Raw genomic sequence first — 15,529 nt, forward strand, 5'->3', positions numbered from 1 at the left:
CCGGAGGTTAGGTTTGTGTCATCACTGATCCGGATTAACCTTTTTTAAAAAACAAAAAAAAAGAAATTTTAACTTTACCTCAAATTTGATATTAGTTTTTAAATTTATTTAAATGATAATTATCTTAGATTTATTATAAAAAGACAAGATTAATCATATAAATTATTTATAAAAGTTTAAGAATTATTTATATAAGTAACTAGACTTAACCTAACCCTCTAGATACTAAACCATAAACAATAATTATTAAACCCATGACTTTAAAATATTTTTGATTGAATATATTTTTTTAAAAAAATATTCAATTTAGTTTATTTCAAACAATTTCTCAATTATTTATCCACAGGCACATGCGTTCCATAAAAGTAATTCACCATCGTTCCATAAAAGCAATTCACCATCCCATGCATCCACATTCCTCACCTGGCTAACTTACCCATATCGTCATCATCGTCGTCCTTGAACAGCGATTCCTGTTAGTATACGTTTATTCTCCACTAAAGGACCCAGTCAACCGAAAAAGAAAGGGGATGCAGAAAAAGAGACCGCCGTGAGAGTTTATGCGTTTATATAAGAAGGCGAGCATAAGATCGAGCATAAGCTAAGTCTCGAGAGTAAGATATGTGATTGCAGCAAGAAAGGAGATAGAAAATCTTGAATGTTTTGTTTATTGCGCAAAAAAGAATGAAGAGGAAGAAGGTTGGTTGTGTGACTTCTTCTTCTACTCAGCAATAGGCCTATCAATTTTGTTATGTTTCAATCTAGTATAACAAACAATTATACCAATCGTTTTGAGAAAAATAGAAAAAGAGAGCGAGAAGTCATATTAAAACATATTTACAATCTAACAAACCAAATATCAGAACATAGATTAATTTGAATTGGGAGCTTTAGAGAGTCATGTTTCTTGGAATCAGGGTCATTTAGTGGTTTTTTTTACACGGCTAAACAAAGAAGCAAGAAGAAACAACATTCTACTCCTTACCCAAACATCTCCGGAAGGAACGAGCTAAAACTAGCTGCAGCAAGCCACAAATTGGTTAAACAAGTTTGGCATCACTGTACTTACAGGATGTGTTATAAAAGTCAGGGCTTGTTTCTTTTTAGCTGATGCAGTTAAGATCAGTGTTTCTGGCCTCTTCTTTTGATTGCAACTTGCACGCTCTCTTCACTCTCTTTGCAGCTTGGACAAACCCCATAATAACTTGAAGCTCATCCATTTGCTGAAAATATCATAACATTTTTAATTGTATTTTAGCAGAACAAAAATCAAGTGAAGCCCTCAGAAGAATACCAAATCTACCTGAGACATAAAGTGTTTCTGAACAATGTCAATTAGTTGCTCCTTTGATGGATTTGGAATTGCATCCACCTACATACATGATGTTTTATTCATGAGCAAGAGCACATACAAAAGTAGAGTTCTAGAATGATGAGCAAAGAGAAGGTTTTATTTTTTATTCTTAAAAATTAACTTACAAGGTTGAAATGTTGCCAATATTTCAGTAAAGCAGGCATCTCCAGTTTGCTAAGATCAACCTTCTGCAGAAAAGTTAAGATCAGCCGCATAATGTTCAAATAGCAAATGAAAGAAACCTCAGACTGTGAATGCATACCATCATGTTCTGAGGGGGAGTAAAAGCAGAGCTTTTAGATTGGGAGTCAGATGATAAAGACCTGCTCAGGGTCTTGTGAGATGACCGAGATGATCTCTGCCTTCTTAGCTTCGACTTATGAGGCTTCAGTGTGTCCTCAGATGCTGGAAAAGAAACAACTTGTCAAAGAAACAAGGCTGATAATATCAGTTAAAAAGGTTACAGCTTTATGCCAGTAACTCACTGGAGACTAAACAAAGTTGACAAAATCTCTATCAAGTTTTTCTTAACAATTTGCAGAATCCTTTACGAATAAATAATTTACTTTTTACTTTTTTGCTAAAAATGGAAAATTAGAAATCTTTTTTTTTTTTTGCTAAAAGATTAAAATTAGAAATCTTGAAGAAAGCAAAGGAATCAAACTTACTCATATCAGAACCATTCCTTAGTGTGTTTTCGAAATCAAGATCATCGTCATCTTCGTTTCCAGTAGGAGCTTCAAGGACACTGAGTGCATTCCTCTGCAACTTTACTTCTATTCCATTTGTCAACACCTAAAAAGAAACAACAATGATTGAGATTAAATATATATTAATTACTCCATAAAGTAGTACTGACAGATTCATTTAAATAAACTCCAGAAGAAGAAGAGTAGATGTGATATGTTCCTCATATCATTGAAAGAAACTTTTATCTTATTTCCAATGGGAACTGGTGGGAATGTGATATCATAAATTAGAAAACTAGTACTGCGAGAAAATCGTATATAATATTCAGATTATTCTTTAAAGTTGAAAGTCCAGAATATGGTGAAGTTACACTCCTTTTTGGTCCACATACACAGAGACCCTATAAACAAAAAGGATCTTGGCAGAACGAATTTTATAATATAAACTGTAAACTAAACCAACCAGAGGAAAAAGATTTTGATAAAAGAAAAGTAGACAGCAGTGGCACTGCTTGGGGACGAAAATGACTCAACTAAAAACAAAGAAAGAAGAAAACAAATGATTATATCATTAATCAAAGACTCTTAAATTTCAAACAGCCAGCTTGAATCCATAAAGGTATAGAGAAATTAAGATGATAACTAGTGCATATTTGATATGATGGTATTTTCAACAGGCGCGAAAAAAAAAATTAAAGTTGCCTTCTTTTTTTTTTCCTGCCTAACTTTTAATGTTATAAACTCAAAAAATTCACTTATCCCTTCCCTATAGCTGATTCCTGAGATTGAGCCAGAATTTCAGCGAGGAACATCAAAATAGATACTAGTACTAAAAGGTGTTTCAGAAGCTTTTTATTAGGAGAAAAATAAATATAAAAGAAAATAAAATCAATGAAGGCTTCATGTATAACCTAACCAACTAACCAAGAACACCAAATGCAAAGGTTGAACAGTTGTAAAAAACAAAGCCAGTAAAACACTAATGGTAAGGTTAAATGCTAACATGCATGCAAAGAAGCTCAATCGCCAGATTTATTACACTCTTTTAACTCTTGTTTTAATGATTAGATGCGACAAGACAGACAATAAATAAATCGAGGAGAAACATTACAACTACTTACCTAGTAAATCGAAGCTCATTGATGATATAAACTACTATCATATCCAGAAAACAAATTTGAAAACTTTAGAGATTCAATAGATTGAATCCTAATTTGATAAATCTATAGAGTAAACCCAGATTGGATTGGATCGAATTACTAAAAAATAATAAGAAAAAGATGAAAACTTTGGTGACTAACCAGCCAATGCCAACCACCGAGACCGACAGCTTTCTTGACAACACCTTGAAGACCAACAAGCACCGATTTCGTCCGGTTGTTTCCGGTAACCACCACTTTCGTATGACGTGGCAGCACCGTTAACTCCTCTTCGCTGCCGCTGTCTCCGCAGAAGCTCTGTACTTGGCGAAATCCGCCATTAACGAGTCCTGAGCTATCCACAGTCTCCAGCATTCTTCTTCTTCTTCTAATTCGATTTAGTCTCTCAGGGGGAAACAAAAGATTTCTCAATTTCAGCTCTCCACACTGGTACAAGATCGAAGATCATGCATTGCGAGAGAGTGAGAAAGTTAGATGATCTAAGGAGAAACTAAAGAGAAATCTATGCAAAAATTAATAGGTTTGTTCCACAAGAAGCAGCAAAGAGAGAGAGAAGCAGAGTAAAGAGGAGGAAGCGAGGGAAAGAGAAGAGAGAGAGAATGATAATAGCGACCGGCTCCAAACACGTTGACCAATTAAACTTGACCACGTAAGCATTTTACTGACACTATATGCGTTATGCAGAAACAGAACCGGTTTTTCAAAAAAAATTCATTGGATTCAACCGGAAGGTTACTTTTCGTAATTTTAGACACGCGATTGACCTGAATGGTTGACTGGTGTTTAATAAAGACAGGCTTGAATGGGACCCATTTCGCGGCAAATGACGCTTGTATCCTTCTTCATCTCACTTTTTTCATTGTGTGAAATTTAGTTTTCCTCTGTCCTTATCTAATAAATTTTGCTCTTTTATGATGGTTCTCTGTTTGGTAGAAAATTGTTTTTTTTTTGTAGAACTATGTTAGTGTAAACAGAAAAAATAAAGAATCCGAGGAATCAATTGCTGGTTTAAAATATAATATTAGTGAAATTAATGGAACACATACTGTACATCAAAATAAACAGTATAATAATTTTAAACTCATTTAGTGACTAATAGTATCTCTAATGTAAAATTTCATTTTTTAAAAATAGAATAATTCCATAATTGAGTGTGATTTTTTATAATCATGCTCTGTTTTAAAAGTCACTAGATAACAAATGTAGTTATTTTTATTTAATTTTGAGTAATACTTTCTTTAGTCTTTTCTTTTAATTTTTTATTATTATTTTGATTAAAGAAGATAAATTGAAAACCTGTTGATAATATGTTATGAAAGGTCCTTAAACCAAACCAGCAGCCATCAGGCTATGTTGCGGTGTATATGAATTCATTTTTACTAATTTAAAAAGAGAAATGATTTTTTTACTTTTTACTATGTAATATTAGACACCTTTATATCAATCATTTTTTCAAAAATTAATAGTTCCATAATTAAGTGTGAATTTTTTTTCTAATCATGCTCTATTTAAAAGTGAAAAATAAAACAATTAATGAAAAAGCGTTATTCTATTTATGGAACAAATCAATTTTATCTTATTATAAAATAAAAAATAGAATGGATTTGAAGTACTTTTTATTTCACTATATTTTGGAATAAAAATGTAGTGGAGTTAGAAATGTTTTCAAAATCTTTTATTAAGTGATAACTCTGTTTTATTTTAAGAAGTACAATGGCTTGTAAAAGTACAAATTAAAATGACTCTTTAAATATCATGGGTGTAGTTAAGAAAAACAATACTATAAAGATACATGCTCTGTTCAATAGATAGATATATCACGTGCCAAATTCTTTTCTATAATTAGTGACATAAATTTAAAGGCAAATCCTTATTATATAAAAATAAAAAAATTTAGAATTTTAAATAATAAAAAATTAACTAAAAACATGAGACTTTGTGTATATGCGCTCTTTTCCCTCTCTTTAAATCGGTAATATATGTGTTACTAACAAAAAAAAAAAACAAATTTTAGTACGATACTTAAAAAAACTCTAGCCAAATAATACACAAATCATAACAATACACTGCTGAAAAAATATTAATATCGAATCATTATAATATTTTTAAAATCATTAAATAAAAAATGTAATTTTTATCGAATTTTGCATAAAATACTTTCTCTAGTATTTTCTTTTAATTATTTTATTATTTTGATTACAGAAGATAAATTGAAAACTTGTTGATAATGATGCTATGAAAGGTCCTTAAAACCAAACACAGCAGCCATCAGGCTATGTTTTTGGTGTATATGAATTCATTTTTTTACTAATTTAAAAGGAGAAATGGTTTTTCTTTTACGTTTTACTATGTAAAATTACACAGCTTTAGATCAATTATTTGTGCATAACTTTTATAGGGCCACTGATTGTCATAGTCAGAGTTTGCAATGGCCACCCCCGCAAAATAAAACAAACCGTCCCCATATTTGGGGAAACTATCAAAGCGACCCCTCACCAAACCCCCTGCTTCAATTATTCACAACTTTTAATGCTTACCACTAGATTTTTGACCCGCCCTTAAAATGACGGGTATAATTTTTTGTTTTATATTTTTAAACAATTCAAGTTTTAAATTTGTGTTTTAATTATATTTGTGTTTTCATTTATATAATATATTTTTAAATGATTGATAAAAGGTTTTAATAATTATATTAAAATAATTGGACTACACCTATATCAATAGGTCATGTTCCTATCTTAATAGTATTGATATATATATTTATGTACTTTTGTAGAATAATAAATTGCAATATTACTAATCTTAATATATATTGGAATGTTAGATTTAGGGGTAGGCGTTTAGATACGGATTGGCTATTTTGGATTTTCGTTCAGGTATTTTTGTACTTCAGATCGGATTCGGGTACAACTATTTTTAGTTCGGTTATTGGGGTTGGGTTCAGATATTTAGATTTTGGAAAAAAAATTCCAGTATTAAATTTAATAATTTAACTTTCACATAACTGATCTTATATTTTTAATAAATTGAATGATTAATAGATTTGGAGATAACATTTTAAAAACAAAAATCACTAATTTGGTTATTATTTTAAAATTTTAGATGTAATGTTTGTTAATTAATGAAATAAAAAACTTGACATGCATTTTAAGTGAATATAAACTCATATTGTCTGTAATTATGTGTATATTATATGATCTTAAAGTATCTTTGGCATCAATATAAATATTTTAAATAAAAAAGAGATGTAAAATACAAATATATGATTAAGTATAAATATGTTGGATTATCTTTGGATATCCATTCAGATTCAGATATTACCCGTTTGAGTTCAGACATCTAATGTCTTTTAATTCAATATTCGTTGGGATATTTTGCTACTTCTTTTCAGATTTCAGATCAGATTTTTCGGGTCGAATTCGGATATAGGTTCGGATATCGGATAAAATGTCAAGGCTTAATACTTAGATTTAAAGAGAATCACACTTGATTAGTTATTTCCATATATTCTGCAATGCTAGATTTCAAAATAATTACGCTTGATTGTAGGAAAGATAAATAAGAACGTTAGATTAAGAGTGATATATATCGGGAGATCGTATCTATATGCTAAACTTTTGAAAAAAATCAGTTATAATAAATGTTCAATATCCACATGGTTTGTTCTGAATAATTATGATTATATTATTAATTTCTAACTGATACTAAAAAAGCGGAGTCGTAATATATGTGTAAACCAAACTAACCGTTTGAGGTCAATTTTTTGTAGTTCTATATACTCTTTAATTTGTAACCTAAGATTTTTTCAGTGTAATATTATATTTTAGATTTTGACTCACTAACATTTCAACAAATGGTCGAGGCTATTGCAACCAGAACTGGAGAAGACTATAATCACAATTGATTTAGTATTATTAAATCTGTCAGATTTACAAACAATTGACTGGTTTAACGTTTTCATGAATTTCAATGTCATTTATATAATGTATAATATATATATAAGATATAAAATGTTAGTGACGTTTTTTTGCAAGTAAGATAGTAAACGTAAATTTTAAGTTTATGGTAAGTCAATCACCCGGCTAAATCAAAGCTGATTAGTAATAGTTGTAATTTAAATTATTAATTGATTTTAAGGTAGTGGCATGAAGTTGTAATTATTGAGGAAAATTAAGGGCTAATTTTTTTTTTACTTCAGCTTTAATAGTTTAGATATCTCCCTCCCATCAAAAATCAAATTCTTACTTATTTAATTTGAAACATAAAAGCTATAAAAAAATATCTAGAGACCAGAATGGGCCTTTTGCTTATTTGAATTAAATGAACACAATCTGTTAGCCACCGGCAAATTTACGAGGGTTACATGTTCAACATTCAAAAATATCAGGTTAATTTGGTTAATTATAAAACTTCAAGGGGTTTATAAGAAAAAAAGTTTTTGGAGGGTTTTGTTCAAAGAAGAGAGTGAACAGCCGGAGCTTAATGGCGAAACCTAATCGTCTAGCTAGGTTCCTTGATTCCGGTATCTACGAGTCATCCGACGATTCTAAATGGCTATTCTTAGACCCAGTTCGCATAATCAACCGTTCGTACACTCGATTTAGGGTCTCACCTTCTGCTTACTACTCTCGTCTCTTCAACAACTCAAAGCACCTCAATTCACAACAGCAGCAGCAGCAGCAGCAGCCCAGCGAACCTAACACGAGAAAGCGTAAACGGAATAAGAAGAAAGACGCTAGCTTTCACCTTCCTAGTGCGGGAGAGCAAGCTTCTAGTCTTCGTCATCAGGGGGCGAGGCTGTTCTTATCCGAAGCGTATGAGTCGCTTTTAGGGGAAACCGAGTTGTTGAGTTTAGTAAAGGGTCTAAGCAGTGATGATAGGACCAAGTCTTGTGACGACGATGAAGTCTCTTTTGTTGAGCTAGGAGGAGTGTGGCAAGCTTCTTTGTACGAGATAACTCTGTGTTCCAATCTACATTCCGATGATGATAAAGGTTTTGTCTTTTCTCTAGTTCACTTTGCTAAATCCTGTCTGAAAAACCAAGGAACCTGATTATTTGATCTCAATAGAGGAATGCAGTGAAGAGAGAGTGTTTAAGGTGTTCAATAACCTAGTGGTGAACGAGACAGAAGAAGTTGAAGCTGAGTTTTCGAACGGGAGATATATAATGCCTAGGAAGAGTTGCTTCTACATGGTTTGTGCTACTTTTATGATTTGCTGTCTTAAAGATTTTATTTTTTTATTTTATTTGATGTGTGATATGGTTCTTCTCGCCTGATTTTGTTTACTGCAGTCTGATTTACTGCACATCCGAAACCTTGTTCCTGGTAAGTGGTAACTATTGTGATGTTACCTTATCAGTAGGCGACTGAGCCTAGTTAATGTATTTTATCTTATTGACGTTATATATATGCAGCTAAACATGAGGAAGGCTTCAATCTTATAGTTATTGATCCGCCCTGGGAAAATGCAAGCGCTCATCAGAAGTCAAAGTTTGTTCTTCTTGTCTCTCTCTGTCATATAAATATGTTAATATCTACTTGAAAGATGCGCGTGGAATATGCTGTTTATTGTATTTGAATGAGAGTTTATGAGACATGTTTTATTTTTTTGATTCTTGTTTTAGGTATCCGACTTTACCAAACAGATACTTCTTGTCCCTCCCAATCAAACAGCTCACTCATGATGAAGGAGCTCTTGTGGCTTTATGGGTAACCAATAGAGAGAAATTACTTAACTTTGTTGAGAAAGAGCTATTCCCTGCGTGGGGAGTTAAGTACGTAGCTACAATGTATTGGTTAAAGGTTGATCCCAACTTGATGCACCCTCTTGGTTTTTGAGTTTGCCTTCATGACTTGAACTTTTAACACGTGTTGTCTATGGAAAAATGTTATAGGTGAAACCAGACGGTACAATGATTTGCGATCTGGACCTTGTCCATCATAAACCTTACGAATATCTGCTACTAGGCTACCGCTTTAACGAAGTAAGTCAGTCACTTCTTGTCTTTGTTACTTGAATAATCTGCAAACTGATCTTCTGTTTCTCAGCTGTGTGTATGTCATAGCTTGCAGAACCAAAACATAGGTTAGATTTTGAACTCTTGGATAAGAACAAAGTTATCATAAGCATCCCTGGAGATTTTTCGAGGAAACCCCCAATTGGAGGTATACTTCTACATCTCTAGCTCACAGTCTTCATCGAATTCACGAGCATAATGCTGCTGTTTGTTGAAATTCTAGCTGCACAAGTTCCCTGATTCTCTTTGTTCTTTTTCACGTGGACTTTTTGTGTAGAGATACTAATGAAACATGTTCCCGGGTCACAACCAGCTCGGTGCCTTGAGCTATTTGCTAGAGAAATGGCAGCTGGATGGACCTCTTGGGGAAACGAACCGCTTCACTTCCAGGACTCGAGATATTTCTTGAAAGACTAATGTGTGCATCAACACATAGGTTTTGGCCAGAAGAAGACTGACTTGGACCAATTTTCATTGTGGGGATACGCTGAGGAGACCTTCGGGTAGCACTAGAAGGTCTTGCCGACTGTTAAAATAAGACGAGAAGCCTGAAAGAGCTAGAGTAAGATTATTGTCTGAGAGAGTCAGAAGGTCTTGCCGACTGTACCATCATTTTTCTTTTGACATCATTGTACCATCAATTTAGGAAGCTAATTTTTTTTCTCCTGTCATGGCAGATGTTTCAGAAAAATTAAAGATATCACCAGTACAGTAAAATCACATACTTTATTAATATATTTTATTAGGTTTCAATTCTTTATAAAATGCAATATGAATAACTAAAGGCAAAAGCGTGTAAAATTAATTCAACAAGTGACTACTCGTTGGAAGATCATATCTGCTTTGATGGGTCAATGTGTGGGGCAAATCCACTATCCCATTTTCCTATTATGTTCAGTGAACTATACATTATTTAAAAAACATAAAATTAAAGAAAATCAAGACCAGTGAATGGAAGGGCCACAACAATAATTCCAAGTATAGTTGATTGTCATAACAATCAAATAATATGCTTACCAATAGACATTTTATCTGTTAAATTTGATTCAATTCACTATTTATTTCGATTCAATCTGAAAAATATGAATATCCGTAAGTCTTCGAAGTAAAACAATATTAAAAACTAATATCCGTTAAAAATGAAACAAATCACAAATACTAAAAAAATTAGAGGCGGATATCTGATCCGCTCTAACTTATATACAAATAGATGTAAATCTATGACTAAATACTGAGTTTTACATGTATAATCTTAATTATTATTTTAACATATAATTTTATTAATTTTAATATTTTTATTTATAAAATTACTTATAAAATTTAAAATATATAAAATATTTATAGAAAACTACAATTTTCTAAAATATTTGTTTAATAAGAAAAAAATATTAGTTTTAAAAATTCATAAAAAAATAGTTTCACTAGTTTTTAGTTTATCTTTTATATTATGTAAAAAATTAAGAAGAAAACAAATGTGTATAATGTTATGTTGATTTATTTGTATTGAAAAAGATGATAAAATATCTGTAAATATCTATGAATATTCGCAAATATCTATAAATTTTTTAGATATCCGAAAAATCGGATATCTTTATTTTTTGAAACAAAATAAATAAAAAAATTAGATATTCGTGAAATGCAAAGTAAATCACAAATACTGAAAAATGTGGTGCTATTTGATCTGTGCCCTCCCCTACTTACAAATATTAATAGTGCATATATTTCAAACATAAAAGGTTTCAAGCTTCCCAAAATTCTAAAAAATTACTACATAATAGGTCAGTAAAAAAAACCATCTATCAGAATTCTATTTGCATATATTTTTTGTTTTCACAATATTATCAATAAAAATTATAAAATTGTGGTAGAAAACAAAAGCAAAAAGAAAAAGATAGTAATCATTAGATAGCACATGATAATACCACTAATCAGGACAAAAGTGAGCATTTCTTTTGTTTTTGTTTCTTACTATAGACTCTATAGTGACAATTAAATTTTAATTAAAAAGAAATAAATCATGAAACGTTATGAGGCTTAAATTAGGAGAAATTGCCAAAAATACCATTTTCATAGTACCACTTTTCATGTTTACACTAACCACTTTTACCACTACTTTTAATGAAGGGTTTAGATTTGAACGTTTAGGATTTAGGGTTTAGATTTTATGTTTTAGGGTTTAGATTTGATGTTTTAGGGTTTAGGGTATAAAGTTTAGGGTTTAGAGTTGAGGATTTAGGGTTTATAGTTGAGGTTTCAGGGTTTAGGGTTTAGGATATTGAATTTAGGGTATATAGTTTAGGGTTTAGGGTTTAGAGTTGAAGATTTAGGGTTTAGGGTTTAGAATTGAGGGTTTAGGATTTAAAATTTTGGATTAAAATTTTGAAAAGCATATAAAAATAAAAATATAAGAGTCTTTAACATTTTAATAAATAAGGTATTTTTGAAAATGTGTACTTAGTGGTGGTAAAGATGAATAATGGTACCTTCAAAGTGGTATTTTTGAAAATTCCCCTTAAATTAATTTGTTTTCTGTTAACATGTCCGAAAAACCAATCAGGTGGGGTGTTCCACGGTCATACTATCAGCGGACCCACTTCCTTAACGGGACCCACATGTCTCTCTTCTTTTCTCTTTATAATCAGGCCATTGTTCCACAGATCGAGAGAAACATACATAACGTACTGCTTCAACTGATTCACTGCGCAAAACCACACAGTAAGCAACGTACGCCACAGCTAAATCTCACCATTCGTCCAAAACTATATAGACACGTGGCTTATTTACGTCACACTCATTCACCCAGTTTTTTCCTTTATTTAATTGATTTTAATAATGGAAAAGATTCTTTGTAACATTCCAGCGAAGAGAGAAAAAGCGTCCTCCTCGTGACGGAGCACTAACTCCTCACTCTTCTTTCTGAAGGTGGTTGAGGGAAGAAGAAGAAGAAGATGACGTCTGACGGTGCGACGTCGACGTCAGCAGCTGCAGCAGCAGCGTTGGCGACGAGGAGGAAGCCATCGTGGAGAGAGAGGGAGAACAACCGGAGGAGGGAGAGGAGGAGAAGAGCCGTAGCTGCGAAGATCTATAACGGTCTTAGAGCTCAAGGTAACTACAATCTCCCCAAGCACTGCGACAACAACGAAGTTCTCAAGGCTCTTTGTTCCGAAGCTGGTTGGGTTGTCGAAGAAGACGGAACCACTTATCGCAAGGTATATATCTATATAGATCTGAGCTTATTGTCTGAAAGTTTCTAAAAGTGGATCTAGTTATGTTTTGTTTTGTCTGGGGTTACTATATTTAGATCTCTAATGTTCTTCGACCATCAGGGACATAAGCCTCTTCCTGGTGATATAGCTGGATCATCCTCGCGAGCCACTCCTTACTCCTCTTCTTATAACCAAAGCCCATTCGAGAGTCCAATCCTTTCATACCAAGTCAGTCCATCGTCTTCTTCATTCCCTAGCCCTTCTCGCGGTGGCGGCGGCGACACGCACAACAACATCTCCACCATCTTCCCTTTCCTCAGGAACGGTGGGATACCTTCATCGCTTCCTCCGCTCAGGATCTCAAACAGTGCTCCGGTGACTCCACCAGTCTCGTCCCCAACTTCTAAGCACCCCAAGCCGTTACCTACTTGGGAGTCTTTTACCAAACAGTCCATGGCCATTGCTGCTAAACAGTCAATGTCGTCTTTCAACTACCCGTTCTACGCGGTGTCTGCACCGGCGAGTCCCACTCATCATCGCCAGTTCAATGCTCCCGCTACTATACCCGAGTGCGATGAGTCTGACGCTTCCACCGTTGATTCTGGTCATTGGATAAGCTTTCAGAAGTTCTCACAGCAGCCTTTCCACGGCGTACTCTCTGCAGCAGTGCCGGCTTCTCCTACTTTCAATCTAGCGAAACCACCCGTGCCTCAGCGGTTATCTTCAAACGCTGGAGCGATCCAAGAGATTGGTCAAAGCTCGGAGTTTAAATTTGAGAACAGGCAAGTTACGCCGTGGGAAGGAGAGAAGATCCATGATGTGGCTATGGAGGATCTTGAGCTCACACTTGGAAACGCTAAAGGTCGTTAGTTGATTGATATATGAAGAACAAAAAGAATAACCCGTTGTGGCATGTCGGAAGGGAGTGTTAGTGTGTTTGGTTCAGTTCATGGTTCTGGTTCTTGTACTAGAATTGATATTCATAGTACCAATGAGTTTGTTTTACATTGCATTATTTTGTAGATAGACTGCAAGATGTACGTTTCTATTATGTATCATTCCTTTTAGATCTTGTAAGACATTAAAAAATATATTTATTTTTAGTGGCTTGAACTTGAGATATACCAAAGGATGAAACAGGAAGGGCTGAAACAGAGGAAACAGAGAGAACAATGTGGAAGAAAAAGGGTTCATCATGTAACAAGAACAGAGATGTAAAGAAAAAAAAAAGACTTGAGATCGTAGTCATAAGTTACACAAAATTCGTAATACAAAAAAAAAGAAGACGTGAAAAGTAAAATTAGAATCACAGAATATCAAGAAACTTTTTGAGCCTACCCTGTTTTTTTTTCAGGTGAATGAATCATATCATCATTCAGAACCATCTGGGAAGCTATCAAGAGCGTCTTGCTTACCGTTTACATAGAACTCAACCACAGCTTGCATTCTATTAAGCTTATCCGGATGGTAATTCACATGAACAATCACCGGTTTCACCTTCTTCTTCAGCTCCTGATCCTTCCTAACAGTCTTGAAAAGCACCTTACTGTTCATAAACTCATACATATCCATCACCCTCTTCGAAGCATGCAGCCCAACGTAGTCAGGATGCGAGGGATAAAACAACTCCTCGTTGAAAACCGCTTGGTCCCACAGCTTAGCCTTGGAGAGCCTATCCGCCACACGATCAAGCAGCTCTATCGAAGGAACCGTTGGTCTTAGATAGAAAAAACCAGAGTTGAAAACCCATATCCTCATTGTGTGAGCGTACCGAGCCCATCCCATGGCCGGTTCGTCAAACACATCGTTGAATCCATAAGCCGTCATGTTGCTATGCCCATCGCTCATCGACTCCACGTCGGAGTCTCGGTACAGATGCCTAAACGGGTTCTGCAAGAAGACAATGTCCACGTCCGAGAGGAGAACGCCGTAACCGAGCTGCAAGAACTCTCTCAACACACGGAACTTCAGTCCGGAGACCGCGTGGTTCCCTCCGGTCTTCCCGACCGTGTCCACGTCCTTGTCCGGATCCCTCTTGTAATAAGCGACGTCGTTCGATTTACAGAAATTCTCAATGTAATCGTCCAACGCGACGACCAGGTAGTTAGTGATGCCCAGTCTCTTCACGCTGGCGATCTGAACCTCCAGCATCGCTTTCACGTTCGAGTTTGCGAGCGCCACGATCACCTCTTTATCGACGGCGGTGTCCTCTAGAATCTTTGCTAGTCTCGGGTTTACGGATTCGTCGGGGAGGATGGTTGGATTGGTTCTAAGGCTCTTGACGGTTCCGAAAGGACCAGGCTTGATCTTTGGTCCTAAAGATAGAACCTGTTTTCTCGCGCTGTCTGATCCTTGCTCAGCTGAACGCAACTTCTCCGTTAGCTCCCGGACCTGCTTCTTCAGATCTGCGTTCTTCTCTGAGAGAGATGCAAAATCTGATTTCAGCATCTTGATACGTGCGGGTGATTCACAAGAAGAGGATCCAGTCTGAACAAAGAATCACAAAGTCAAACTACAAACTCAAAACCTATAAAACAACACATTGCCACTTAAGACCTATAATGGCTGAGACTAGCGCAAGGGGATACTCAATTTAGGTTATATACATCTATGTAACTTGTTTAGAGAACCTAAAAGGGGAGCGACTATAGATCTAGGGCACGAGATCGAGTACCTGGAGGCGTTCATTTACAGTAAGAGAGGAGCTCGAGTTGAAGAAGCCGTTGGGGAAGAGAACGGCGCATACGCAGCCGATGATGATACCGATGAGGATGGCGATCGCAATTCGAGATCCACGGAGCTGTTGGGTTCTGTCTCTACGACCAGCCATGGCCGTTGACTTTCTCTCTCTCTCTCCTCCTTTCACAAAGGAGACGCAGAAGCTTAAACTTAAAATGACTCCTTCCCTGATTTACTACCCCAAAAGAGAAAGAGTTTGGTACAACGTGACAAAAGCCCTAGAAAATGTTGTGTGTTTTTTCGGTGGGTATTGAAGTTGTTGAGAGAAGAGAGAAGAGAGAGAGAGAGAGAGAGAGAGAGAGAGAGAGGGAGGTTGTTTAGCCTGTTCTGCATTTACAACGACGACGACGATGAATCAAAGG

The 15,529-nt window shown here is 34.9% G+C and overlaps 4 protein-coding genes across 11 annotated transcripts; 2 read left to right on the top strand and 2 right to left on the bottom strand.

Moving 5' to 3' along the window:
• Window positions 1-821: 821 nt before the first annotated feature.
• Window positions 822-3,777, bottom strand: LOC108831752 (uncharacterized). 4 transcript variants are annotated; one of them, XM_057009253.1, is made up of 6 exons: window positions 3,345-3,777; window positions 2,023-2,149; window positions 1,617-1,759; window positions 1,480-1,539; window positions 1,304-1,372; window positions 822-1,223 (listed from the first exon to the last, which is right to left on the bottom strand). In XM_057009253.1, the coding sequence occupies exons 1-6, from the start codon at window positions 3,555-3,557 to the stop codon at window positions 1,104-1,106; spliced, it is 732 nt and encodes a 243-aa protein (XP_056865233.1). In that variant the 5' UTR covers window positions 3,558-3,777; the 3' UTR covers window positions 822-1,103. The 4 variants fall into 4 exon arrangements, with proteins under 4 accessions (XP_056865233.1, XP_056865227.1, XP_018460798.2 ...); XM_057009247.1 differs by having other exon boundaries at window positions 1,617-1,774; window positions 3,345-3,774; XM_018605296.2 differs by having other exon boundaries at window positions 1,480-1,542; window positions 1,617-1,774; window positions 3,345-3,774.
• A 3,874-nt stretch (window positions 3,778-7,651) lies between these two features.
• Window positions 7,652-9,977, top strand: LOC108826587 (methyltransferase-like protein 2). Of its 5 annotated transcripts, none has more exons than XR_001945521.2 (8): window positions 7,652-8,196; window positions 8,273-8,397; window positions 8,497-8,530; window positions 8,620-8,695; window positions 8,830-9,007; window positions 9,100-9,193; window positions 9,271-9,370; window positions 9,500-9,639. XR_001945521.2 is itself a non-coding variant. In XM_057009264.1 (8 exons), exons 1-8 carry the CDS (start codon window positions 7,686-7,688, stop codon window positions 9,637-9,639), a joined length of 1,251 nt encoding a protein of 416 aa, XP_056865244.1. In that variant the 5' UTR covers window positions 7,652-7,685; the 3' UTR covers window positions 9,640-9,977. The 5 variants fall into 5 exon arrangements, 2 of the variants coding, with proteins under 2 accessions (XP_056865244.1, XP_018455505.2); XR_001945512.2 differs by having other exon boundaries at window positions 9,100-9,189; window positions 9,254-9,370; XR_008945241.1 differs by having other exon boundaries at window positions 9,100-9,189; window positions 9,278-9,370.
• Window positions 9,978-11,887: 1,910 nt separating this feature from the next.
• LOC108806818 (protein BRASSINAZOLE-RESISTANT 2) lies at window positions 11,888-13,543 on the top strand. Its single transcript, XM_018579018.2, has 3 exons — window positions 11,888-11,946; window positions 12,083-12,431; window positions 12,549-13,543. The coding sequence occupies exons 2-3, from the start codon at window positions 12,171-12,173 to the stop codon at window positions 13,296-13,298; spliced, it is 1,011 nt and encodes a 336-aa protein (XP_018434520.1). The 5' UTR covers window positions 11,888-11,946; window positions 12,083-12,170; the 3' UTR covers window positions 13,299-13,543.
• A 100-nt stretch (window positions 13,544-13,643) lies between these two features.
• LOC108806810 (arabinosyltransferase RRA3) lies at window positions 13,644-15,494 on the bottom strand. Its single transcript, XM_018579006.2, has 2 exons — window positions 15,103-15,494; window positions 13,644-14,915 (listed from the first exon to the last, which is right to left on the bottom strand). Exons 1-2 carry the CDS (start codon window positions 15,256-15,258, stop codon window positions 13,800-13,802), a joined length of 1,272 nt encoding a protein of 423 aa, XP_018434508.1. The 5' UTR covers window positions 15,259-15,494; the 3' UTR covers window positions 13,644-13,799.
• Window positions 15,495-15,529: the final 35 nt, after the last annotated feature.

Source organism: Raphanus sativus, chromosome 1 (assembly GCF_000801105.2).
Source record: "Raphanus sativus cultivar WK10039 chromosome 1, ASM80110v3, whole genome shotgun sequence".
In the NCBI taxonomy this organism is placed as follows: domain Eukaryota; kingdom Viridiplantae; phylum Streptophyta; class Magnoliopsida; order Brassicales; family Brassicaceae; genus Raphanus; species Raphanus sativus.